The 27,679-nt window shown below is 37.6% G+C and overlaps 1 protein-coding gene across 3 annotated transcripts; it reads left to right on the top strand.

The window, feature by feature from the left end:
* Positions 1-2,789: 2,789 nt before the first annotated feature.
* LOC104612605 (sphingosine kinase 1-like) lies at positions 2,790-26,157 on the top strand. Of its 3 annotated transcripts, XM_010280076.3 has the most exons (10): positions 2,790-3,333; positions 3,760-3,882; positions 3,968-4,068; positions 4,686-4,758; positions 7,694-7,780; positions 8,096-8,173; positions 8,380-8,450; positions 10,245-10,541; positions 13,809-13,931; positions 25,648-26,157. In XM_010280076.3, exons 1-10 carry the CDS (start codon positions 3,003-3,005, stop codon positions 25,852-25,854), a joined length of 1,491 nt encoding a protein of 496 aa, XP_010278378.1. In that variant the 5' UTR covers positions 2,790-3,002; the 3' UTR covers positions 25,855-26,157. The 3 variants fall into 3 exon arrangements, with proteins under 3 accessions (XP_010278378.1, XP_088750542.1, XP_088750541.1); XM_088894416.1 differs by lacking the exon at positions 10,245-10,541; XM_088894415.1 differs by lacking the exon at positions 13,809-13,931.
* The last annotated feature ends 1,522 nt before the right edge of the window (positions 26,158-27,679 follow it).

The following is a 27,679-nucleotide window of genomic DNA, read 5'->3' as shown; positions in this document are numbered from 1 at the left end:
GGTTCATGTTTTACAAAATTTGCTTATAATTACCTTAGAAATTTGATAACATTAAAAATGTTCATTTTATCGCTGAATCACATTTTTACTTCACGGTGCAGTTTTTGCATTGTAGATTTTACCTTATATTATAGATTGAGAGAAATTACACCTCCATGGTGTGTGAAGCAATTCCCAAGCCAGCCTAGGAGGAATTTCAATTTCTACAATTAGAGACTGTTCCATTCACTTGCTACTTGTAGCTCCATTTGATAACTGCTGCACTCATCTAGCATTATCAGTTAAACAAAGTGCTTTTGCGCACAAGGGTGCAAATGGATCGGATCAGATCCAATCTGTATTCTGATCTTATTTTGTTGGATTCGGATATACTCTTGTTGATTTTTTTTTTTGAATCGGATCAGATTTTTTTGGACCCAATTAAAAATTGGATCAAATCCAGATCAACCCCATATTTGGTCCAATCCGATCCAATCTGATATATATTGTTTATATATATTATTTATTTATAAATATGTTTATATTGTATTTTTGTATTATTTATTTTTTATAAAAACATAGGTATGTATGTGATGAAAATAGTTAAAAAAAATATTTGTATTTTTTGTTTTTTCTTTATATAAACTGTTATACATATTAATTTTTTCATGAATTAAATTGGATCGAATCATATTTAGATATTCAGCATTATTAATAGATTCGAATTTGAATATAAATTTGTAAGATCTGATTGGATCTTCAGACTGGATCAGATTTATACTGTTAGACTGGATTTAGATATACCTTAAATGGAATCCAATCTGATCCGTTTACATCTATATTGTGCAGACCAAAACCTCGAACTCGCTTTAAGAAACTCGATATGATCTATGCTTCAGCTTGCTCTTGGCCATGAACAGTACATCTTCGCCCTACTACTACAACAACACATCCTTTTTGTGAGCATTTTCCATCAACATACATGAGACTTATAAGGGCAAAACAGTAAATGTTCCTAATAATATAAAAGACCTATGTCAACTAGGTTTGATATAAAAGGGTCTTACATAACAATTTTTACTTAAATGCTAAAGTCTGATAAGCAAATTACTTTTCAAACTTTAGACATCTAATTAAATCAAAACAGTCTTATAAAAGTCAGAAAACAAGTTACGTTTCAAATTTTAGAGGTCTAATTGGATCAAAAGACAGTCGACCCACCCTTTTTGTGGAACCATCTCTAAAAAGTAGGATGCTTCCAAGTTCCAACCTACCAATCTGGACTTGATTATTGAACCACCGACCAAATGGTCAATTACAGGACTGTAACACATACTTATCATGCCTCAGCAAAGTTGTGAGTTCATCTTCTGACTGTATGGTTTGACCTTCAGTTTGGTATTTAAGACTTGAGAAGCTGCTACACAGCCACCACTTGGTGGCGAGCTGTGAGAATCATCTTTGGGCGACAAGTCAGGCTGTCCTGTGACCAATGCTTTGTATTAAAATTTAGCAATTCATTCTTTCGGTTGAATTTGGTAGGAGAAAAAATACAAATATATAGAGTGCAAAACGTATTTTATATTATTTTGTATGTATTTAATACATATTTACATTTGTACTCTTTCCAAACTCAGCCTTCTCGACATAGCAGTCCCATATACGAGAACAGGCCGACAGCCATTTCTCCTCTCAATTGCAAGGGAAAGAGTCTTCATTTATGGGTTTTCTAAAATCTAAATGGCAGAGGGCTGACATGGCAAGTTAATCAGTAGTCGGCTGCACATTATTTTTTGATACCTTAGCCACCTGTACAGTGTCGGATCCATTACGAACCAGTGCATAGGCCGGTCTCGGGCTCGCGCTTGGCTTTTGCTTTAATTTGAATGGGCCCAAAACAGTATAAGCTCGGGCTCGAAGCTGGCCTCTGACCAGGTGGACCATCTGTTTTATTGTTCTACTGCCATCCAAGTTCCAATTTCCAACCTTGCCAACGTCTAAGGTTGTCAGTTGTCACTCTAAGCCAAACGTCATCGTTATTACAAAGAAAAGTCCAATGGACCAGATGAAGCTAGATCTCAATCTGCTCACAATAAAAATTTGTTTTAACACCCTTTCCGACATGATCTGTATCCGCACGTCACAGACATGATAGATCCCAATTTTATAGTAAGATGTGCGGTCAGAGACCATGTTGGGGTAATTTTTGTTGTGAACAAATCCCAGCCCGGGCCAGATTGGTCCGATAACCCATATGGCCTCAGGGGACTTGGTTGATTGATCCAAGTACAATCAATCGTCATTAAGGGAAAGTCCGATAACCCAGATGGCCCCCCGATTAAAATTGACCCACATCCACACAAATGGAAAGAACGTATACATAGCGTGATAGCGCATGCAAATCATGATACACGATGTCCGCCTGATTTGTGGATCCGACGTGTACAAATAAGACGTTGAGTAGGGTGATTGGTCCAGTATCCGCTGCGTCTTCCAATCCTCTGCAGTAGCTGGAGGAATTAGGCCAATCATAAAACGCCACGTTATCCTTATATGCAGTCGGCTTGGTTTTTCAACTGGCTTCCTAAAAAAGATCGGCTTCTTTCAGGGCAAGCCCGTGCCTACACCGTTCCAACTGCAATTTGCAATCTTACATTTTCATAAAATAAAGCACATATAAGGATGGAGAGATATTCTCAATGCAACGCGTAAAGGCTGCTCTAATGAGCTTTGCGGGCAACATCTGTGGGGCCAATCCAAAGTTTATTCATACAAGGGGGCGCCCTATAAGGGGAGATAAAATCTTGTGAGGCTCGACCTACAAATCTGAAATTGTGTTTTGTTGGCAGGTGATCTGTACTCGTTACGACTTACGATTAGAAAAAGATTCGAACTCGTCACTTCGTCAGCTGTACTTTCTTTCTCTTTCTCTGACAGAAACAGAACAGAGTAGGAAGGTTCTCGCTTCCCATAACTAAATAAATAGCGTCAAGCAGCTCTTTCTTTGCAAGTTGCAACCAGGAATGGAGGAGCACAAACACGAAAGGGAGAACCTCATTATTGTTGAGAGTGTTTGGGTCAATGGAATCCTGACGCCTGCTACGCTCTCTGGAGACGGAAAAATCCGGTGGACGGAGAACCAAGAGCGGTGTTTAATCTTGGAGAAGGAGGTTCTAGGATTTGTCGTAGAGGGTTCTAAAATCAGAATTAAGGCTGTTGTGGAGAAGGAGAGCGGATTTTCTTGCGTTGTTAACCGCGGGATTCGAGTCAGGAGGGACTTCGTGTTCGAGCCTTTGTCTCAGGAGTCGCACCAGCTTTGGTGCCAGAAACTTCAAGAATGCATTGATTCTCTTGGTACTTGCTTTCAAGATAACTTTTCAAGTCTTGAATTCTCTTTTACTTATTTTGTATTTTAAGATTGTTATGACTGTATTACAAATATTCTTTTTTTTTTTTCTGAAGTTTCTTGACAATTTCATCAATATCTGTAACAGAATTGATTCCCTTGTTTTTAATTTTATTAGTTATTAATTTAATGTTCAGAGTGATTTTTAGTTTATTTTATACTTCCTTTTATTGCCCTTTTACAGCTTTTTTTGGTGAATGCCCTTTTACAGCTCATTCGTAATATAATCTACTTAGAAAAACGTATAAATCCAATGTTTTCAAAGCACCTTCTCCAATCCCAAAGTAAATATTGATTTTTGAAACATTGAGCTTCCCTAGCTGGGATTACTGGCCTGGTTAACATTCGTGTCGTCATCTTTGCCTTTATAACAGACCGGCCAAGAAGGTTGCTTATTATCATGAACCCGTTCGGGGGAAAGAAATATGCATCTAAGATTTTCCAAGATGAAGTTGAACCACTTCTTGAAGCTGCTAATGTCCAGTATACGGTACAAGGTAGGTATTCCTTAAACCATCCTTGTTTTCCGTAATGGTCTTTCTTGGTTTCTCGCCAATGCTTTAGTTTGAATTTATATCTCAGAGACTCAATATCAACTTCACGCAAAAGAAATTGCTCAACAATTGGATCTCTCTAAGTATGACGGGATTGTATGCGTTAGTGGAGATGGTGTTTTGGTTGAGGTGAGTCCACTATGCTTCGTTGATGTATATATGATTTTAATTTCACTTCCGTGTTGCATTAATAAAGTATACTTGGGATGCACAACCTATTTAATTTGCTCTGTTTTTACAAATATAGGATGCACAACATATATCATGAGAAGATCCTACCAATGGCAAATTGTGCAAGTCCACATTTTTCAGTCTTGCTTCCACCAATCATCGTCCCACTTTATTTCTTAAATTCTGGAAATAATTTAACATTGATGATCATCACCATTCATTGTGACGCTCTTCTATCACCATATATCATCCTGGGTATAAAGAGAATGGGGTAGAATGGTAGATCATATGGCCTATATCATCAAATTGAGTGGCTTTTAGTGTAAAGATCTCCTAGGATTGGCCCTATGAATGGTGGGGCTGACCTTTTAGGTTGTGACATGCACTAGTTAACATACTTTCATTTCAAATCTTATTCATAAATCAGCGAAAAGGGTATCTTGTCATGTACTAGTTAAAGCATAATGACCAGCGAAAAGTGGTTTAGTGTATATAGTTTCTATTCCTTTAATTGCTTGTTTGTTTTATTTGGTTGTTCATTTATTTTTTCTTACAAAATGCACATTCATTAGTAGGTAGTAAATGGGTTGCTCCAAAGAGATGATTGGGCTGCCGCAATAAAAATGCCTCTTGGGATAATTCCAGCAGGTTTGTTAGTTTTATCACAGATTGACAAGTATTCAAGTTCAATGACTGAACCTTCTTTCTCTACTTTGTGCAAATATAAACTTCTGATTTGACATTAAAAATTGTTTCCAGACAGTATCTTTATTCAGAGTTGTGGGACTGATTTCATTGATCATAACAACTACCTAAATGTAATAAATGACAAAACTGCAGTGAACATGGTGCTGAAACTTCAGGAACAAACTGCAGTGCATGTTTGTCCAGTTCCAATGATTGAATTCTTGGATTTTCATAATATTGATGCAAAAAAAAAAAGTTCTTAGAATCGCTGTCAGTTGGCTCGGACTTGTTCTTGAAAAGTCAATGTATTTCAAATTGTTTATTTGAGACAGATAAAATCAGGGAAAACCTCTTGATAGAGCAAAATGACAAGATAGGGTTTAGCTAACCCCAAATAGCGGGGGTTAAGTCTGGGTTGACTTTTATTGGACATACACTGGTGCTGAGGCAGATCTCTTTAGAAAGAGCATCTTTTATGTCATTGTAACCTTCTCTAGCCTCCTTATGAAATCACAAAATTTTTAAAAGCTCGATTTTGTTATCATGAAAAAGGCCACCTAGTCATTTATCTGCATAATCGCACCAGTGTTTTAAAAACGCAAGGTGCAGGGGTCAATTTGTGCTTGAGGCGTAAGGTGCAAGACGAGGCATGCACCTTTTTAAGCAAGGTGCAAAAATAAAAAAGGCGGCTAAAAAATAATAAATGCCAAAAAGTCCAAAAAATGCAGAAAGTAAAAAAATTATTAAACATAATATTAATAAAAATATAAACATTTAATTTTAAAATAAATATTTTAAAAAACCTATTATCTAATATTAAAATACATAAATATAACATGTAAATCATATTCAAATGAGAATTTAAAAATAAAATCAAATATATAAAACATTTTCAAGCATATAAAACCCACACTCTTTTTTTTTTCTCAATTACATTACTTCAAGTAGCTAATGTAATGTAAAACATATTACATTCCTGATTCTACGAGCCACCTTTGTACCATGCCCCTTGAGGCAAGCCCAAACAAGTCCACGTTAGGTCTTAAATTCTTAGTTCTCACACAAAAAATAATGATTTTATAGTTTTAATTGCTTTTTAAGAAGACATTTTATTAGGATGAATGAATGAACAACATTACCAAATAGGCGCATGCCTGGGCTGAGGCGCAAGGTGCACCAGGCATGCGCCTTTTGAAAGGGCTGCGCCTAGGACTTGGGCGAGGCGCCTACCCTGAAATGCGCCTCGCCTATGCGCCTAGGCACACCTAATGCGCACCTTTTAAATCACTGGATCACACAATGATGAAAATGTGGACAGCATATTGGTCCAGATTGAATTTACTAATTTTGGTTTCATGACTTAATGTTGTGAGCTAGGTTTTTTGACTTCCTTTTATTTTATACTCCTTGATTTTTTGTGCTTCATATTTTGTTTAAGTGTCTGTTAACTCTTTTAGAGCTTCTTATGTGGCAAGTTAAAAATTAGTTGTTTATTGTCCTTTAAGCCAAATAGGATTTAGTATTAATTTCTAATTATGTTCCCAAAGTATTGGAGTAGTTTGAATAGTATAGATTTATCAACTGTTCAAGTACTTCACAATTTTTTGTTATCAATGGTCAATTATTGTGCATCTTCCAGGTTTATTTATTTATTTATTTTTTTGCACCTGTATATATGGCTAATATGGTGGCAAATCAGAACTAAATAGTTGTGTTGACGAATATGGGCTTTAATTCCAATAACTGGGCCAGCATTTAATATAATGCAAGCTTTTAAATATAGGATTTGTGCTCTAATGTTTAATTAGAAGAATATCATGGCATTTTTGGGGTGGTGTACATAGAGCCTCTTATAACTTGTTGAGTGCCATTATCCTTTGTGCTTTGGCTTGGCATTTTGGAATGATGCCTAACATGTTATTTTTAGGTTGTGTGCTCCTAGTATCACTTGTTCAAAAAATTGTTATGCTTATTTTTGTTCAAGTATAGGCTAAATATCTAAATCTCTCAGTTATTGAATTTGGTTCCTATATTCTAAGACCATAAATCCCATGACTTTAGTTGTTGTTATTATTTTTTCCTTACATTCTAAGTGACAAAGAATAAATAAAGAGCCTCTCCAAGATGAAATTAGGCAGTTGTGTCTGCCATACCGATTGATAGCAACAATTTAAACATATTCATTTTCTAAAAAGGGAAGTGGTCATCAGATGATGGTAAAAAGGTTAGTCAAATAAAAAAGAAAAGAAACTGATGAGTTGTAGAATGCCTTGTGCATTATGTGAAAAAACAAAATCCTAGAGATAAGAGTGATTTAAATGAAAAGAGGATGCCAAAATGATGAATCCAGTAAAGGAAAAAGCTGAACTCTAGCCTCTAGGTTACTTGGCACCTTTCAATTGGACAATACTTTTCTGTGGTGTATGGCTGTTAGTAATAATGTAATAGAGGCAGAGTTGAAATATCTACCATCCCTAACCAAATTTTCTTTCCTGGTGTTTTCTTTTTTCTTGTTTTTCCCATTTTATAATTTTGTTATCTTACAAAGGCTTTTCTGTTTTTTTTCTACCACAGGAATGGTTCAATTTTTATGCTGTCTCACTTTCTTGTGTGATTCTTCTAAGTGATCATATGCTTTTTTTATTGGAAGTGGCGACTTTCATTAAAAATAGTAATTAATCATCATACACTGTTAACCACTCAGAAAATGAGTGTTGACCCCAGTCAAGATCGAAAATTACAATATAGCCCCAAAAAAGTTCTCCCTGAAGGCCCCCTGCTTTTCCAAACTATCAGCCACAGAGTTGGCTGACCTCCTTACCCATTTGAAAAAAGTTCAAAGTAATAATATGCCTTTCTACTCTTTTGAATATTAGAAGCAGTTTTTTGGATGCAGGTACAGGAAATGGAATGATAAAGTCTCTTCTGGATTCAGTTGATGATTCTTGTTCAGTGACTAATGCTACTCTCGTTGTAATTCGAGGTTATTATCTTTTGCTTGTACTTTTATTTTGTCAGTGCTTTGAAATTCATTTATTAAATTTATTAAAAAGTTTGATTAATAAAGAAAAACACAAAGAAATTATTAAATAGTTCCCTACTATGTTATTGAACAGAATCAAAATAGAAAAGAGGATTCGTGTAGCCTACCCCATATAGTTCAGACAAGGCTTATATAATGATGATGATGATGATGATGATGATGTCATTTAATAGTCCCCTACTGCATGCCTTATGGATGTTCAATTTTTCATAGAACTACTTCTTGGTTGTTTACTTTTGCAATAATTATGTACAGGTCACAAGTGTTCACTGGATGTTGTTACTGTCTCGCAAGGGCAGACAAGGTTTTTTAGTATTTTGATGCTTGCATGGGGTAAGCTTGAAATATCATCATAGTGATTTTTTTTTTCTATTTCATTCTATGAATGAATTACTTCTTTCCATTCGGTATGCTGTTTTACTAGATCTTACTCTTTATTTTATTGTAAGTATGATTTTAATAAATGTCTTTGCTCTTGGCAGATGCCATCAGCTAGTAGGTATACAAATCCCTACTAACAATGCTATTTGTAAGTGCAGGTCTGATTGCAGATATTGATATAGAATCTGAGAAATATAGATGGATGGGAAGTGCTCGACTAGACTTCTATGTATGTGTATGACTTCAATTTTTTGCAGGCTATTTAGTATTATTGCCTTCATTTTATTTAAGATGCATTTGCTAAATGTTCACTACAATTTGAAATATCCCTTTCTATATAATGTTATGCATGTTATGTTATACAGTTTCTTAGTTACTTTAAAAGAATAGCCAACACTGTTAATGTACCAGATATGCAATATTATATTATTGTCAGTACTAGCATCAAATTATTTATTATTGAGCAAGCTTTAATCCTGTTTTATTCTTCCTTCTTTCAAATTAAATTTCTTCATCAAGTTGGTTTGTCTGTAACTGTTAGAATCGATTTGACCTTACTGTACTTATTTAAGATAAAGTATGCATGGAAACAAACATTGTGGTTTAAGATAAAAAAAATTGGGCAGACCCTGGCCGATCATAAAAGGGTATACCCTACATAAGTTATTGGGATGTGATACTTGATATGCAATTAACATGATACCTACATTGTGGTCTTGCTGATTTAATTTTACTACCTATGTAAGTGTGTGTGTGTGTGTGTGTGTATAGTTTCATACCCAACTTAAGAAATATGTTTTGGCGGATTTCTTATTTTTTTGAGTTCCATCAATGTGATGTGTGCACAAAAACAAATTACATGATTACATGCAGCACTCCAAGTATACAGCAATAAGCACAAGAAATACCAAGTTGAAAACAACAAAACAAGTTGGACTTTTAGGGATTTTAGACCTAAGCCTGAAGTAAAACTCCTCCTGGAACAGTTTCGCTACAGTAACAATGGTAGCAAGTTGGCCTCCTGCACAGACACGCAGCGATAGAGGGATTGGAAGGTGCCAAAATGGGTCGTCGACTCCTCAAAACCCAACACTGTGGTTTAAGATAAAAAAATTGGGCAGGCCCTGGCTGATCATAAGAGGGCAGACCCTACATAAGTTATTGGGATGTGATGTGATACTTGATATGCAATTAACATGATACCTACATTGTGGTCTTGCTGATTTAATTTTACTACCTGTGTGTGTATTATAGTTTCATACCCAACTTAAGAAAGATGTTTTGGCAGATTTCTTATTTTTTGAGTTCCATCAATGTGATGTGGACAGAAAAACAAATTACATGCAGCACTTCAAGTATACAACAATAAGCACAAGAAATACCAAGCTGAAAACAACAAAACAAGTTGGACTTTTAGGGATTTCAGACCTGAACTTAAAGTAAAACTCCTCTTGGAACAATTTTGCTACAGTAACAATGGTAGCAAGCTGGCTTCCTGCACAGACACGCAGGGGTAGAGGGATTGGAAGGTGCCAAAATGGGTCGACTCCTCAAAACCCAAGCTTCCAATACTTGAAAACCCTAACTGGAGCTGAGCTACAGCTCAAACAAGAGAGAAAGAACCAAAAAGACCCCTAGAGAAACAACCCCCTTCTCTTTTATAAGACCCAATGGCTTGCTGGAGAAGCCAATTAAAATATTTACACATAAGCCCCTGGACTTAAGAACAAAACTAACTTCGAACCCCCAAAAGATAACTTTTGTTACAAAAAGACCCAAGAGACCAAAATCCAATAGATATGCACTCAACTGCCCCTGACCAGAATCTGAATTATAAAACGATTAAAATACCCCTGGTCCCAAACTGTCAACAGAGCTACCCAAAAACAACAATTTGGGATCCTATTACAAAAAGCATGCAAAATAGACTACATTCACATTTTTTTTTTCATTTTTTCTTTCTTCCTTTTTGGCCTCATCACAATGTTTACTTAATTAGTCTTTTTATTTATCATTCTTCTAGGCTCTTTTGAGAATAATATATCTGCGGAAGTATAATGGACGTGTTTCCTTTGTGCCTGCACCTGGGTATGAAGCTTATGGTGAGCCAAGCAACCAAAGTGGTGCGCACCCTAGCAAACTCCATATATGTGGTCAAGGCCAAGAAGATACTGTTAATATTGGACAATGTGGCTATCAAGGACCTCCAGTTTCATTGAATGATTTGGAGTGGAGGACTATTGATGGACCATTTATTTCAGTTTGGCTTCATAATGTGCCATGGGGTAGTGAAGATACCATGGCGGCACCCAATGCCAAGGTTGGTTTCCTTCTTTTTTTTTCTGGATAATTTGTGAGCTTTTTGTTCTTTCTTGTTTTTCTTTTTCCCTCCAATCAATTTAGACATATATGGTTGTTTCATGTAACTTGGAATTCGTCTCCCAAGGTGTTAAATAACATGCATCTAGATATGCTCTTTTGTTTCTGGTGGGTGAGGCAGCAGGGGCTAACCTCATTTTCTTTTCCTTGGGGTGATTGGAACATTATATTGTACATCACTTTACCTATATTCAAATTAATAAAATGGGATAATAGATTGGCCTTTCTTGGAGGAGTTGCTCTTTAAGTGCGGTTTTGGTGACAAATGGAGAAAGTGGATTAGATGGTGCCTACAATCTTGTCATTATTCCATCTTGGCGAGCAGAAGTACTAAGGACTTCTTCCTAGCTAAGAAAGGGCTTAGGAAAGGGGACCCATCATCCCTATTCCTCTTCATGGTCATAGTTGATGTTCTTAGTAGATTGATCTTGAGGGCAGACAGATTAGGACTAGAGGTGATCATTCATTTGTTTTGTTCGGTTCAAAACTAAACTGAAAAAACCAAAATTTCTAAAACCAATTTAAGAGTTTTGCAAACCGAACCAAAACTGAACTTTAGGAAAACCAAGATAGCCAAACTGAAACTTTTATTCGTTTATTTTGGGTAACACCGAAATATCAAGCAAGGTGTGTATCTGTCTGAGAAGGGAACAACCGAAATTGTGGCCAAGCACTACAAGGCAAGGAAGCCTAAACCCATTCGAACATTCTCTTACATAGAGCATAGAGTTCGAAGAGGAAGAGGCACACAATCACCTAGTTTATAGGTCGTACTATTGCAGTCTTGCAGTTGCAGAGGCAGACTTGTAACTGCCTCACAACCTCACCTGTCACTTGCAAATTGTAGCCAGCAGCCCTATGCATTGTGTTGCTTGTGCCATTGCCTATTGTTGTTGTCTTGTTGGAGCAATGAAGCATGGAATTTAAACTCTGGAAATCTGGAATGGAAACTAAAAGGACAGAAGGAGCCAAGAGGGTATTTTGCAATTGATTGAAAGAGGGTTTGTTTCCCCTTCTCTTGGACTTCTATTAATTAGTCTTTACAAGTAAAAGAAAATGACATGTAAAAGGGGCAGTTATATCATGTCCCACCCATAAAAATAATATTTAAAAAAATAAATACACCTCTAAATTGTTTTTTTTTTTTTTTCAGTTAGCTGATGTTTCAACCCTGGTAATCAAAACCCAGAACTAAAATGGTTAAGAACCGAACTACAAAACCGAAACTGAACTGATAGCCAATTCAACTGAACCAATATGGTCGAAACGAACTTTTGATTCGGTTATTCGGTTTTAACTGAACTATGCTCACCCCTAATTCGGTGGGCTAGAGTGCTGCGCTAGTTTTTTGGACTTGCAGTGGCTGATTTTACAAGTGATTGAAGATCAATTATTTTGAGCTAATTCTGTAAATCACTGTAAATGTTATAGTGGTACTTTTTGAGTAGTTCTTTTTTCAGTTGTACAGTGGAGGGTACCTCACCCTCCCCTCTCATTCTCATATCATTAATTCAACACTTTTTGCCAGCTTATTAAAAAAATATCAATACACCCTGATATGACAAATGGCATGTATTGGAACTTTGAACCTAACACCATTTTTTTTTTCAAAATTTGAGAAAATAGTGGGAATAACATTGTTTAACAATTAGAATAGGCATTTCTTAAATAAAAAACTTAAAAGCAACATATCAGTGACTGGATGATACAGTGATATGTTGGAAAATTTTGATCCTTGGGTAAGATGTAGCCTTTGGGACCAAAACAAAATTTTGGAAGAACTTATGGTGGGGGATTTGCCACTCAAGAATCAATTCCCCACTATAAAGATTGCTTGATATCTAACTGTCCTATAATCTCTAACCGTGATCTAAATTGGGGTCTAGGTCTTCGTTGAGGGGTCAGGGATTGTGAAACTCCGGACATTGTAGCTCTTCTTAACCTTTGAATGGTGCTTTTATTGAACCCAACACTTTTTGATTCCAAAATTTGGATCCTATCTGCCTCTAGTTCCTTCTGTTCTGCTTTCTTTTCTACCATTGGAAGAGGTCTGTTTCCACCTAAAATTAACCTTTTTGTTGGGAGGTGTTACATGATAAATTTAATACGTGTGAGAACCTTCAAAGGAGAAACCTTTCTGGTATCTATCACCTCACATTCGCCTTCTCTGCAGAGAAAGTAGTGAGAAATTGAGAACACATTCCACTTACCATTCTTTGGTGTATATGGTAAGAAAGAAATGCGAGATTATTTAATGATACGGTGGAGACTAGTAAAGAAGATAATAGAGAACATGACAATCAAAGTTAGTTATTCTTGCCATATACAATGGATGACACTATGAGAAATTAGAAGCAGGTGGCAGATTCCTCAGATGTTAAAGTTTTGAGCAAATCTGTTTGGACCCCTTTCTTTTCCTAATGTCATAAAATTGAACTTTGATGGCTGCAGCATTGGGAATCCCAGCCGGTCAGGGATTGGTGGTGTTTTCAGAAATGAAGAAGGAAATATTTTGGTGTTATATTCAGGGCCTATAGAGATAGGAGACTCTCCATGGCAAAAGTTTGGGCAGCTCTCCAAGACCTTAGGAGGACCAAATATTATTGTTGAAGGTGACTCGTGTGGTTACTGGATGGCTTATTGGTAGTAAGGGTGGGCCTTGGAAATACAGACATATTTAAGAGAATTGCAGCAGCTAATTCAAGGGTAGGAGCAACTATAAATTGGATACCTAGATTGGAAAATGGATGGATTAGCAAGGCAAGGGGTGGGCAGAGAACATTTGTGTATTGGGGTTTGCTGAGTAAAGGGAGCTCTAATTGTAATCTCAATGTTTTTGGTGGTCAGATGAGGCTAATCACATCCTGCACCTCTTTATATTATCTTCTGTTTTATTCAGTATTAAAATTTTGTTATCCATCAAAAAATCAAATCAAATGTGAAATTACCAATAAAAAACATGCATCCAGATAAGCTTACCTTTTTCTAACACATGGAGACATTTAGCTGATGGGCTTTGACAATATCCTATATGCCTTAGACTTTTGATCTATCTTTGATGACTTTCTTCTGAAATATGAGGTCAAAGCATTTGGATTTGTTAAACATTAATTTCCTTGGTATACTTATAAAAAAAACATTAATTTCCTTGGTACTTTTGGTTGTAGATATTCCTTCATGCTGTTTTTCTTTTTTTCTTGTTGAGCAGTTCTCAGATGGTTATTTGGACTTGATCATTATGAGGGATTGCACAAGAGCATCCATATTAGCATCAATGTCAAAATTGAATGATGGAAGTTATGTCAAGTTGCCAAATGTCTTGTATTTGAAGGTGAGTTAAATTAACGATCAGCAAACTGACCTAATTGTATGTATGTATATATGTATATGTATTTATGCAAAAATTCCACATGGACCCTCCACATAAGCATTAGGTCTGATGCGAGCTTCTGTACCATGAAATACTGCCAAGATGTGAAAAGATAATCTTCTCAGTCAACCCTGCAGCTTCTATGATATTTTTGAAGTATCTATCATCTATTACATTGATCTGCCAAAAAAAAAAGAATCCATGAAGAGACTAGTCTTCCATCACGTACAAGTTTGGGCACCACTTCCTTAAGGGATTTTCTAATTTGCATGATTTTTTTTTATGTGCCATTTATTTTTGTTTTAGAAACTGTTGTGAGACCTAGTTTGTGGGCTTGGGCTTTATTTGTTTATGTTATGTTTCTCTTTTTTTGATCAGCAACACAAAAGATTTCATTGATTAAAAGAAAAAATTGGTTACAACAAGAAGTTGTGAAAGAAGCCCAGCTTTAGAAAGCTGACCCAAACCAAAATTACAGCTGAGCCCAAAACAGATAATGTTCTTTGTACCCCTTGCTTAGCTAATCTATCTGCCAAGCTGTTGGCAGTTCTCCTTACCCATATCACACGAATTGACATGTATTTTGAGAACCACTTAAACCTTTTGAGTTCATTTCTCAACTGCGATGTCACCCCCTCCCCCTTCTGTAGCCATTTTATCACAGTTTTTGAGTCTCCCTCGATGATCAGTCTGCTAATACCCAACTCTTTTGCCTTTTTAATCCCATATACAGCAGCCATAAACTCTGACCTTGCCATGTTACCCTGCCCCACAGGACTGGAGAATAGAGCAATGATGTTTCCATCAACATCTCTAATGTCCCCCCGTATGCCTGAGGGAGCCGGATTACCCACACAACTCCCGTCAGAGTTGAGCTTCTTCCAGCCATCTAATGGGGGAGATCATGTCTCAACAGATTTCTGTCTTGTAGATGAAGAGGCAGCAATAATACCCCAAGCCCTGAAGAAATCTTCAACCTTGAAATCTGAGAACAACTTCATGCTTTTTGCCCAGTGTGCCACTCTCAATATTATTGTTTCAATCAAGGCTTCCTTGATTTTTTTTCTTTCTTTTTTTGAGAAAAGTTTAACCAAATTTCATTAAACTAGAAGAGAAAATATGAGAGGATGTACATTACAGGGGAGATCCCCAAAGAGATTACAAGGGAGGAATTTTGTCACTATACAGTTTTTCTAAGTGGGCACCTAGTTTAGATAAGCCATCTGCAATAGGATTTAGCTCCCTCAGGATCCAAAACAGGTTTGCATTTAGACAGTTCAAGGAGTCCCTTGCTTCTGCCAAGTAATGGCTCAACCTCCAAGGACCCCCTTCCTTATCCTTTAGGCATTTGATAGTATTTGTTGAGTCCCCTACTATGGAGAGATTCTGAATACCCAAACTTTTTACTATTCTGATTCCAGTTAGAGCAGCCAGCACTTCAGCCTTGGTTGAATCTGTAAATCCAAATTGGGCCACTGGAAACCCAGCAAATATCACCTCTTTCATCCCTTAAGATGCCCCCAATTCCAGCTAAACCTGGATTACCTGCAGCACTCCCATTGAAGTGTAAGATCATCCCACCATCACTAAATACTACTGGTTGTCTCAAGGAAATCTGAGTTAAGTGTGGAAGAAAAAGAATGGTTTGTATATTTCTGCTAAGATCATCAGTTGAGAGATCTTGGAAAAGCTCTGAATTAGCCACCCAGAAGTTACAGAGATAGGAAATATCTGAAATTAACTCATCGAGAGATCTGAGTTTATTTTCAAATAAGCACTTGTTTCTTTCCTCCCAAACACTCCACGTTACTGCATATAACACTGTAAGTGCAGCCAGATCTTTTGAGTGAATTGACAGTGTATAAGAAGGTGATCGGCTGTTTCTCCATCTTGTAGACACAAGCAACAGGTATGAGGAGAAATGTAAAGTCTTCCCAAACTTTTCTTCTACAGGAGATCGCAGGTGTTTATTCTCTGAAGGCAAGCTTCCCATACAAAAAAAAAAAAAAAAAAAAAAAAAACTCTACAAGGGTTGTTACTACGCCAGATTTTCTTGGAAGGGAATAATGATCTGTCTTACCCTGTTGTTAGAGCCTTGAACAGCGACTTAGAAGAGAATTCACCATTTAGGTGAAGGGTCCACACTCGGGTATCGGGGGAGTGAGGGGAGATATAGACCTCTTTAATTGGCTTGGATGAGGGACACAAGATCAGAAAATTCTTGGTCCCTTAAGGCTGTATTTGGTTTGAAGGAAAAGGTAGGGAAAGGAAGAGAAAAGTAAGGAAAGCTTTACAAACCTTGTATAGGTTTCCCTACCTTTCCTTTCCTTTCCCTACATTTTCCTTCAAACCAAACATAGCCCAAGGGTCTTCTCAGCTGTAAATTTAGATTGTTGACAGCAAGAAGGTCAGGAATGCAAGAGGAAACACTTGAGTCTTTATCTAGGGAGAGGTTGAAAAGTTTAGGAAAGGAGGCTACTAAGGTAGAATTCCTTGCTTTTTTTTCTTTCTTCAAATATTCTTGCATTTCTCTCCTCCCAAGCAGTCCACAATAGTATTGCTCTACTACAGGATACTACCCCTCCTTTTAGTGCAACTAATGCCAATAGGGCTAAACAAGCCATCCAACCTGTCAGGAGAAGACAACCTGCACCCAAAGAGGGCAGCAAACCAATTCCAAATAAAGCTAACAAAGGGCGAGAGATTAGAAGATGAAGTGCAGTCTCACCATTCAACTTACACAGGACACACTAGTTAGGGGGCAAACACCTATTTGATCTCTTTCTTTGAAGTCAATCATAAGTATTAATACAACCATGAAACACTTCCCAATAAAAAGCACTGACTTTAGGGGGAATGTGAGAGTACCAAATTTCTTGACTGGGAAAGGAGAAGATGAGGTGGTTATCAAAGAATGTAACAAGGATTTACAAGAAAACAACCCATCAGAATTAGGCTCCAAAGCCTAGAATCCGATCCACCTTCTCCCAAGAACAATGAATTCAGCAAGTTTACCAACTCGAAAACACTAGGAATTTTAGACTCTTTAAAGTTCCTGTTGAAGCCAAGGTTCCAATTCAGCCCTGAGGGGTGAGAGTGTTGACTTAGAAATTCAGAAATAGGCCTACCCTTGAACCTAGAAAGATAAAAAAAAAAGAGAAGGGAATCTCTCGTCCAGAGGGATATTCCCAATCCACACATCCTCCCAAAATCTGATTTTTTTACCAGATGCCAAGTCATACCTGATATGATTTAGAAAGGTAGGAAGGGGATCATGGATGGACTTCCAGGGAGCAACCAAGGTAGATTTACGAATGCATCCAATGTCCCTTCCATTGCTTCACATGCCATGAATGCTTGCAACTACTTTGTGCCATAATTTTTCATTTTCATTAGGAAACCTCCATAGCCATGTGACTGTGTTGAGCAAAGCCTGATTCTTCAACCTAACATTACCAACTTCCAATCCCCCTTTTTCCTTTCAATTTCATCACCTCTCCCCATTTGACCAAATGATTCTTCTTTTTTCTCCCCAGTTCCCAAAAAAAAAAAATCCCTCATGTTTTTTTTTTCAATTTTCCTCACTATCCCTTGTGGCATCTTGAACACTGACATGTAGTACACTATAAGATTTGCAAGGGTACATTTAATAAGAGTTATTCTCCTCCCCCCTCCCCCCTCCCCCCTCCCCCCATTGAAATATAGTTCCTCCACCCAGCTAAGTGCTTCTCAATCTTTTCCATCACTGGGGACCAAAAACTAGTGGATCTAGGGTTATCACCTAGGGGTAAACCTTAATATTTCATACGCCATCCACCTTTCTCACACCCTAGGGAATCTACCATACACCTCAAAACTTCCTCTTCAATGTTGGTTCCAACCAGTAAACTCTTTGATCAATTAATCCTCAGATTAGACATCCTCTCAAAGAGTTTTACCACCAACTTCAAGTTTTATACCCCCTCACATTCTCCATCACAAAAAATGAGAATGTCATTTGCAAACTGCAAATGAGTGATCACAATATTGTCTCTCCCAACTGACCAACCTCTAAAAAGCTGCTGCAAGCAATTTGCTCTAGAAATCAGTTTGCTTAGCACTTCAGATATCAAAGTAAATAGGAAAGGGGGTCACTCTGCCTAAGCCCGCAAAAGCCCTTAAAGAAATCATACACCGTCTCATTAACAATGACTGAGTAGTGACTGGTTTGTAAGCAACCCTTAATCCATTTACACCACAATTCTTCAAAGCCACACCTCCTCATAATGTCCATTAAGAAGTTCCAATCCACCAATCGTAGGCTTTGGCCCCCTATTGTTCTAATATGTTTTTTCTTTCTTTTCTGCCTACTAATTAGGGGCAGATTTGTCTTTGTATTCCTTCTTTAAAACCCTACTATAAATAATAAGATTAGGGGCTATGACAGTGTGCTGCCGCCCCATTTCTCTCAACCTTCTTCTCTTCTCTTCTTCCTCTCTAATCTGAACACTTAACATGGTATCAAAGCTTTGATACTGGTTTTCTCCTGGTTTGAACTTAAAACAACATATATTTATTCCCTCTCTACCAGACCCAGGAAGACCCAAAATAGGTTTGGGTATGCCCACCATAAAAAGACAGAGTTGGAGTAATCCGTGGATTACTAGAGTTTGTGGATTGCAAGAAGGTGCAGTTCAAAGGATTTTTTAGTCCATACGAGTGGAAGGTTAGGGTTTCAACATAAAAGACTGCTGAATCGAAGTTGATAGGTGGCTTCTGGTGGGAAGGGATAGTGTTGGTTTCTGTTACAGCTGAGTTTTGGAAGATCAAATGTCATTCTCAAACTCAAGTGAAGTAACCACAAAGGAAAATAGACCAAGTGAGATTTTTTTGAGCATGAGAAACCCTAGTTTCTCTAGTCTTCAGATTACCAATGTGAAACTAGATGAATATAACTTGAAAGAGTGGTCTATTTCTTCCAAACTCCATATTACAAGTCAAGGTTTGCTGGGATATGGGAATTGGACTAAGAAAAATGCACTAGTTATATCATGGCTGCTGTCTTCCATGACCCCAAAGATTACTAGGACAGTTCAACACTATTCTACAGCTCATAAAATTTGGAAGAAGCTATCTAATACTTATGGACAATGAAAGAACAATGTAAGAGTCTATAGGCTCACACAAGATATTGCAGTTTTGAATCAAAGAAACTTGTTGGTTGCTACTTTCTTTGCTACCCTTGAAGGGCTTTGGGAAGAACTTGATCATCATCTCATCATTGACTGATAAAATTCTGAAGATAAGGAAATGCATGAAAAACAACTTGAAGAGGGGAGGGTGTTTAAATTTCTTGCTGGATTAGACTCTTCATATGATGGTATTCGACCTCAGATTTTGGGAAGAGATGAACTCAGTTCTTTCTTCAGTTGTTAAAAGAAGTGGAAAAGGGTGAGACAAGAAAATTTTTAAATGTTCTCACTCTGGTGGGGAGAAACACACCAAAGATACATGTTGGATTCTGCACCCCCATCTAAAGCTAGTATAGCTTTAAGAAAGGATAAGAAGCCAAGTAAAGGTCTAGGATCCCATGGACATGTAGCAAGCTCAAATATGGTGGATGGAATGCATACAATTGGAACCACTAGTGTTTCTTTTGGTATGGGACAGACCACTACTCCTTCAAATAGCTTCCTTGAGTTCATGGATAAAGAGGTAGATATCCTCAATCGGGCTATGGATTGATTGAAGCAATTCTCAATTGCTTCCTCCTCTTTTGCCAAGACAGGTATTGGTTCTGCACTTAGTGCCATTCAGTCTTGTTCCCCAAATTCTTGGGTCATTGACTTAGGAGCTTATGAACACATGACCAATAATTCTTCTTTATTTTCATCTTATCATCTAGTTTCCGAGTAAGACAATAAGGGTGGCTGATGGCTCTATCTCTCAATTTCTAGAATAACAAAAACTATGGATTGTATTGCAACCTTTCCTACTCATTGTGTTTTTCAGGACCGGTTGACAAAGCAAACAATTGGGAGTGGTTGGGAGTTTGGTGGTCTCTACTATATTAATGAAGACATCAATTCAGCTCTTAAGGCATCGTCAATTAATATCAGTGAATGCAAGGAGTTTAGTACTTTGGTTTATCTTTGACATGCTAGATTGGGCCATTTGTCTTTTTCCTTGTTAAGAGTTTAATTTCCAAAGTTGTTTGAAAAGGTATCCTTTTTTTTATCAATAACAAAGAACTTTCATTAATCAATTAGAAAAATTAGGTACAAAAGAGATAAGTTGTCTTAGCTCCCCCAACAGAGGATAGAGCCCCCAAAAACAAAAGAAATAGAATTACTAGTGAGCCCAGACTATAAATTCCCTAGTCACCCATTGCTTGGCTAACCCATATGCAAACGAGTTAGTAGATCTCTTCACCCAATTGTACTAGGGCTGTTCATGGGTCGGGTTGGGTCGGTTTATTGCGGTTTTTCCAACTGACCCGACCTGGTCGGGTTACTTGACAATGAAACCGAAACCGACCCAGTGTTAAGCAAAACTGACCTGGTCGGTTTGAGTCGGGTTGGGTCGGTTTGGGTCGGTTTCGGTTCTAAGTTCATCCCTGTGATAAAATCTTGCTAATTTTAAAAACAGTCATAAATTGAACATCATTTCAGCCATATCCTATGATAAAATTTAAATGAAAAGTTAATCACAAAAGTTGTTCATTAATCACTATTCACTAATCCAAAGTTTCTTGCAACCATTCAAAAACTAGTGGCCTAGTGGGCTTTGGAACTTCATGTTTGAACTAGGAACTAAGTCGGTTCGGTTCGGCTCGGTTTCGGTTTTCTTGTGTGAAAACTGAAGTCGACCCGAATAATCGGTTTAGGAATTTGCACAACCCGAAACCAACCCGTGCTGATGAAAACCCTAAATTGTACTTTATTTCCATGTCCTTAGCCAGCCACTTAAATTTTTTCTTTTCATTGTTGTAGTTCCACAAAATAGTCTTGTCTTCTTTTAACCATCCTACTTCCACCTCCAAATCATCTTTAGCTACAATCCTCCCTATATTCGTTTCTTTTGCCCTTTGGATTCCTTCCAAGGCACAAAAATCTCGGCCCTAAGGGAATCACCTTCACCAATTGGGTCTAAGAAAAAGGTTGAAACAATCCCATCCTGATTCCTGAACACTCCCCCAATACCAGAGTGCCCTGGGTTCCCTTTTCTATTTCCATCAAAGTTCTACTTTATAAATCTAGTGGGGGGAGGAATCCAAGGACTTAAACCCTTTTTAACATGGGCAAAGCTAGAGATCTCTTTCCAGTTTCTCAATAGGTCATCCAAAGTAAAACCTATGAAAAAAATCCAAGGATTTCAACTAGTGTGCCACCCTTATGTGGATTAGCTCTATTATGTTTTCAATGCTCTTCTCCTTTTCGAAGAAGATTCTTGAGTTTCTCTCTTTCCACAAGGACCAACAAACAACAACCCTTAAGCACCTCCACATAATCCCTCCTCTTTTTAAAGGCCGCCTAAAAAAGGAGGATGAAAATAAACTTTGCACATTCAATGGGGGATTCTACCTACACCCCAAAAGGGAGAAGACCCAATCCCAAATAGTTTTAGCAAAATGGCAAGAAACTAAAAGGTGATAATCAGTTTTCCCACCAGATTTGTAGAGAATACACTAGTGTTTAAGTAAATCACCAAAGTTGATCCTTTCTAGGAAAGTTTCCCAACAAAAACTCCCAACCCTAGGAGGAATTAGCTTCCACTAAATCTCTTTAATAGGGAAGGATAAGCCAATGGGGCTGGGTGGTTGATTTAAGATTTTAAAGAATGATGCACAAGAGAATGAGCCCGAGGGAGGAGTCCAAATTATGGTATCTTCCTTTGTAGGGCCCAAGAACCCATTTCCAAGAATACCTAGAAGAGTTAAGGTGTTACCCAATTCTATATACCTAACAGCCCTTCCGAAACCTAAATTCCACTCAATCCCAGGGTTTGAGTTTAAAGGGACAAGAAAGGATGAAATCAGCTCAATTTTTATGTCAGAGAGAGCATACAAGGAAGGAAATTGGTCCTTCAGAGGGGAATTCCTCAACCAGGTTTTTTCCCAGAATTTTATGAGGCTGCTTGAGTTTAAATTATACTTTATCAGAGGGGAGAAAGTTGGTAACAAGTCATGGATGGCTTTCCAAGGTAAAGCACTTGTCCTTGCCAGAATTCTAGGATTCCATCCGTTGTTCTCAAGCCCGTGAATGCTAGCCACTATTTGAAAATGTGTCATTTGAAAGTCTTTTTTGTGATGTGTGTCAAATGTCTAAACATTGTATGAAAAATTATCCAAGTTCTAGTAATGAAGTCAATGCTCCTTTTGATTTAATTCATTTTGATGTTTAGTGTCCTTTTTCCATTATTTCCATGGATGGCTATCGGTATTTCATTAGTTTTATTGATCATTTTACAAGATGCACTTGGATTTATTTGATGAAAGAACAAGAATACCTAGAATCGTTATGGTTTTTTGCAAGATGATTGAGACAAAGTTTGGAAAGAAAGTTAAACAGTTCAGTTCAGATAATGCAACTGAATATTTCAAGAGTTTTCTAAATGTGTTCTTTGAAGATGAAGGGACCTTACATTAACCGTCATGCACTTACACACCACAACAGAATGGAGTTATAAAAAGGAAGAATAGACATTTACTTTAGACCACTCGTGCTCTAATGTTTCAAAGCAAGGTCCCAATGGAGTTTTGGTCTCATGCTATTCTGATAGCTTCTTATCTCATCAACCGAATGCCATCCAAGGTTTTGGGGATGTGAACCCCTTTTATGTCTTTCGTCCAGAGCATGTTGTGTTCTCTTTGCCTCCTAAGGTAGAGTTGTGTATGTTTTATTCATGTTAATGATCCTAAAAGGAAAAAGTTGGATCCAAAAGTAATTCGTGGGATGTTCTTGGGTTATTCTCCTACACAAAAAGGATATAAATATCTTGATTCGGCTATTGGAAGGAGGTTCATCACCAAGGATGTCATCTTTTGTAAGTCACAATCTTTCTTTGAGCCTCCTTGGAATCCTCTTCATGGGGAGACTAGTGGAGTGGAAGAGACTTCCTCAGAGGGTAACCCTTTTGTCTCAACACCTACTTCCTCTCTTCCCACTTCTCCCTCTGTTTCTCTCTCTCTCTAGACCCTCCTCATGTCGAACCTTCTTGTCCAATGGAGATACAAGTGATGAAAATCCTCCTCATGGTACTACTTGCACCGGGGCAATTGCTCCTGACCTTGATGATGAAAGATATCTAAGTGTTTATCGAAGGAAGAAAAAGAGAAGACCTACTAGCGAATGACTACAACTAATCGGAAACTTCAAATTTTGGCCAAGGTATGGATGCTCCCACTACCTCTAATCCTGATTAAGATCTTCCTATTGCCTTGTGAAAACTTGTTCGTTAATGCACTCTTCATCCTATAAATAAATTTGTTTCATATTCTCATGTGTCTCCTACCTATCACTTTTTTGTCTTTGCCTTGTGTTCTGTTTTTGCCCCTTCTAGGTACTCAGAGGCTATTGTTGATCCCAAATGGAAGAAAGCCATGGATGAGGAAATGAAAGCCTTATTGAAGGTTAACACTTAGGAGCTAATGGATCTATTGCGGGCTGCAAGTGGGTGTATACAGTCATAAACAAGGCTAATGGTTCTATCGAGATGTATAAAGCCAGATTAGTTGCAAAGAGATTCACCCAAAAGGAAGCTATTGATTATAAGGAGACATTTGCTCTAGTTGCCAAATTGAATACTATACAAGTGCTACTTTCTCTTTCAGCAAATTTTTCCTGGGAACTACATCAATTAGATGTCAAGAATGCTTTCTTAAATGGACATCTACAAGAAGTCTACATGGATCCTCCTCTAGGGTATGACATGAGAGGAAAAATATGCAAGCTAAGGAGGACTTTTATATGGCCTCAAACAATCTCCAAGGGCTTGGTTTGAAAGATTATGCAAGGCAATGAAGGTTGTTGGGTACAAGTATAGTGTTGATCACACATTTTTCTAAGAATGAAGGAAAACTAACAGTATTGATTGTTTATGTTGATGATATGGTTGTTACGGGAGATGATTTGAATGAGATTTGAAAGTTGAAAGACTTCTTAGCCTCGGAGTTTGAAATCAAGGATTTGGGGCCTTTGAAATATTTCTTAGGAATAGAGGTGGCTAGGTCTAGAGAGGGAATCTAAATCTGCCAAAGGAAGTAAGAATTGGATCTTATAAAGGAGATAGGGAAGCTTAGAGCTAGACCAGCAGATACTCCTATAAAGCAGAATCATGCGTTGGAGGAAGATGATGGAGAATTGTATCCTAGCAAATAGAGATATCAGAAATTAGTTGGTAAATTGCTTTACTTATCCCTCACAAGGCCTAACATTGCATATGCAATTCATGTGATCATCCAATTTATGCATGCTCCACAAGTTACACATATGAGGGTAGTGGAAAGGATCTTGAGTTATTTGAAGACATGTCCCAGGAAGGGATTACTGTTTAAGAAATATGACAAAATAGAAGTGGAAGCCTACACTGATGCTGATTGGGCAGGTTTTCGTGGAGGTAGAAGGTCTACATTTGGATATTGTACCTTCATAGGTGGTAATCTAGTTACTTGGAGGAGCAAGAAATGGTTATAGCAAGATCAAGTGCCAAGGCTGAAGGGCTTATGGCTCACGGAGTTGCTGAATTACTTTGGCTTTAGATTCTTCTAAAGGAGTTGGGGATAGATGTAACCGGGCCTCTAAAGAATTATTTCTGGGGACCTTTGCATCCCATAGATGCCATCTACAAGACAACTAGTTGATGTTCTTACCAAGGGGTTTGACAAGACAAGATTTATAGGAATGTTACGCAAGCTGCGTATTAAAGATATCTATGCTCAGCTTGAGGGGGAATATTGTGAGACCTAGTTTGTGGGCTTCGGCCTTTTTTGTTTATGTCATGTGATCTCTTACGTTTCTCTCTTGGGCTTAATGGGCTTGGGCTCCTATTGTTCTAATATGTTTTTTCTTTCTTTCTTTTCTGCCTACTAATCAGGGACAGATTTGTCTTTGTACTCCTTTAAAAACCCTACTATAAATAATAAGATAAGGGGCTGTGAGAGTGTACTTCCACCCCATTTCTCTCAACCTTCTTCTCCTCTCTTCTTCCTCTCTAATCTGAACACTAACAGAAACCATGCATATTGAAGAACTCCTTGTAAAAGTCCATCTTGAGCTCTGTCTAGCCCTTTATTGATTTACTCCAATATATCTTCTACTTATCAAAAATATTAAAAAAGGATAGCCTTCAGTTTGGTGATGCATTCCCAATCCAAGTACTTTGATATGAATTTTGCAAATCCCTCATCACTGTTCTCAATCATGGTCTTTCAATATCTCTGTAATTCTTGAAGCCCATTACCCTGAAACTCCATCCAAGACAAATTTCTACTTGTGATTGGATCTCTTATTTTCTGATACTGTTCTTGATCTTGAAAGATCTTCTCAAGGTCGTACATTGTGTTAATACTTTTGTTTCTTTCCCATTACTTATACTATTATTATTATTATTATTGTTGTTGTTGTTGTTGTTGTTGGTGGTGGTGGTGGTGGTGGTGGTGTTATTCTTAGCATTTTCCCATTTCTTGCAAAAACTACAGGTGAAAGCATTTGTTTTGGAGCCAGGTCAGCATTCTGATTGCCCAACAAAAGGTGGCATCATAGACTCAGATGGGGAAGTCCTGGCCAGAGGAGAGGGCACATACAAGTCTGAGCGAAAAAGGGATTTAATGGTTTATGATTCGATCCAAATGACTGTGGATCAAGGTCTAGCTACTCTATTTTCTCCAGTTGATATTATTTCTTGATCTTGTATCCGTTTTTCTATTCTGTTTTAAGTATGCATTTTTGGGGGGTTTTCTATTCATTTCTTTGTATATAAATACAAGCAAGGAGGAAAAAAATTCTGTTGTTAAAAAGAGTAGAAAAGAAAAAGATACTTGTTTGTAAGATGAATGTTGGAAATTGGATTTGCTATCAGGTTGCTTTGAAAGCCTTCAAAATAACCCTTGCTTTTGAAAACTATTTGGGTCAAGGGTCATTCTGTTTGTACCGTTACCATATACTTTGAATGATGTTGGAGGCATTAATATGAAAGTGTGTTTTCTTCATGTACTGAATTAATTTATTTTGCCCTCTTTGTATATTCGTTCATTTCTTGTATGCTCATTTATGTGTGTCGGAGAGAGAGAGAGAGAGAGAGAGAGAGGAACAAATTGATGAAATGCAGTCTATTCCGTTCTCAATCAATTTAGAGTCAGGTTTGTTTTTGCATTTGGAGGAGTTATTGGTCAAACAGAAAACTTGATGAAATGCTGTCTCACATTGAACACTCGGACTGGTTCATTGAGACATCTAAAACATTGGATTGGAGTCTACTGTACCTGTCTTTTATCAATACTTTGAAGTCACCATCCTTGGATCATGGTCTCCAAACTTTCTTAGATCAAAACTTTTTATACCTATTTATATACCATGATAACCAACATCGTTTGATCTGAATCCAGCCCAGCTCGGTTTTGGTCATAACCGGTCTGATTGTGTTGGGTTAATTAACCTTTTGGACATGTTAGGTTAGGGTTGAGGATACTGCTTTTCAGGGAGGGATCAGGTAGCCAGGTAACAGGTAAGCTGTAACTTGACCTGCATTGCGTCTTTGCCTAATAGGAGTATGAAGGTGGATGACTGGATGCACAATGGACCCCATCGTCATGACTCATGTCCATCTCATTAACCTATGGCCCTGACTCAGTTGTTGGTTTGGTGGAGGAGATTAAACAAGATATATGGTTTGCAGAGTTTGTTGGGAGGCTTCTGAATGAAATGGTGGAGTTTAGCAGCAAGGAATCTGATTATATTCCTGTTAGGTAAAGCCATATCTTCAAAAAGTGTTTCACCTGTCTGTGAGCAGTCAAGTCAGCAATAACTAATAAGTAGGTCAAATTATTATTCCGAGTTTCTAATGAAGCAAGGCGACGGCCTGACGGGGATTGCCTGAAGTACCTCCAACTCTAAGGCATGTATGATGTATCTACTGTTTACTAATTGAAAGAAAGGTTCAAAGGAGTCTGGATCTGCTGACCATAATACATTGCTGGTGAGGTTCATCCAGCCACACATCAGGAATATTGGTGTGATATAAAGTACAAGAGATGTTTCTAATGTGTGGTTGGATGAACATGGCGAGCAACGTATTGTATCCAAACTAGGTTCAAAATGTTGATATCATGCCCCAAAGGTTCAAAGTATCGTGCGTGCATGTCATATCTCGGGTCAATTCTCAAAGATTACTTAGTTTTTAATCTTAGTAATATATTGATACTTTGAACCATGAGAAAAAGTATCTTTGATCAGCTATCTAGTTTAATTTGATAATGCTTGCGCTATGATGTTTTTATATGTTTTTCATGAAGTCTGTGATGTTGAGGAGGAAGAATGACCTAATTAGTTTGAAAATTAGGCGAAACATATATAAAAAGTTTTTCACAAAGTGGCAATTCTCCTTTTTCTTGGCATTACATTACCTAGTACGCATCCGAGGGGGATTTGGACTCAGGACTCGGGTAGGGACAGAGCAGGGTGCAGGTGAGGTCCACCATCCATTGGCCATACCATTGAGAGCTTGCAGTTTCT

Source organism: Nelumbo nucifera, chromosome 1 (genome assembly GCF_055504915.1).
Source record: "Nelumbo nucifera cultivar China Antique chromosome 1, China Antique-T2T, whole genome shotgun sequence".
NCBI classification, from domain to species: domain Eukaryota; kingdom Viridiplantae; phylum Streptophyta; class Magnoliopsida; order Proteales; family Nelumbonaceae; genus Nelumbo; species Nelumbo nucifera.
Note: the sequence above shows the minus strand (reverse complement) of the source record. Positions and strands in the feature narration are given on the sequence as shown.

Bases quoted from the DNA above. Each gene is read 5' to 3' on its own strand.
- LOC104612605 (XM_010280076.3), top strand. From the start codon at position 3,003: ATGGAGGAGCACAAACACGAAAGGGAGAACCTCATTATTGTTGAGAGT. The intron at 3,334-3,759 runs GTACTTGCTTTC...CCTTTATAACAG, and splicing joins AGAATGCATTGATTCTCTTG to ACCGGCCAAGAAGGTTGCTT. The intron at 4,759-7,693 runs GTTTGTTAGTTT...TTTTGGATGCAG, and splicing joins TCTTGGGATAATTCCAGCAG to GTACAGGAAATGGAATGATA.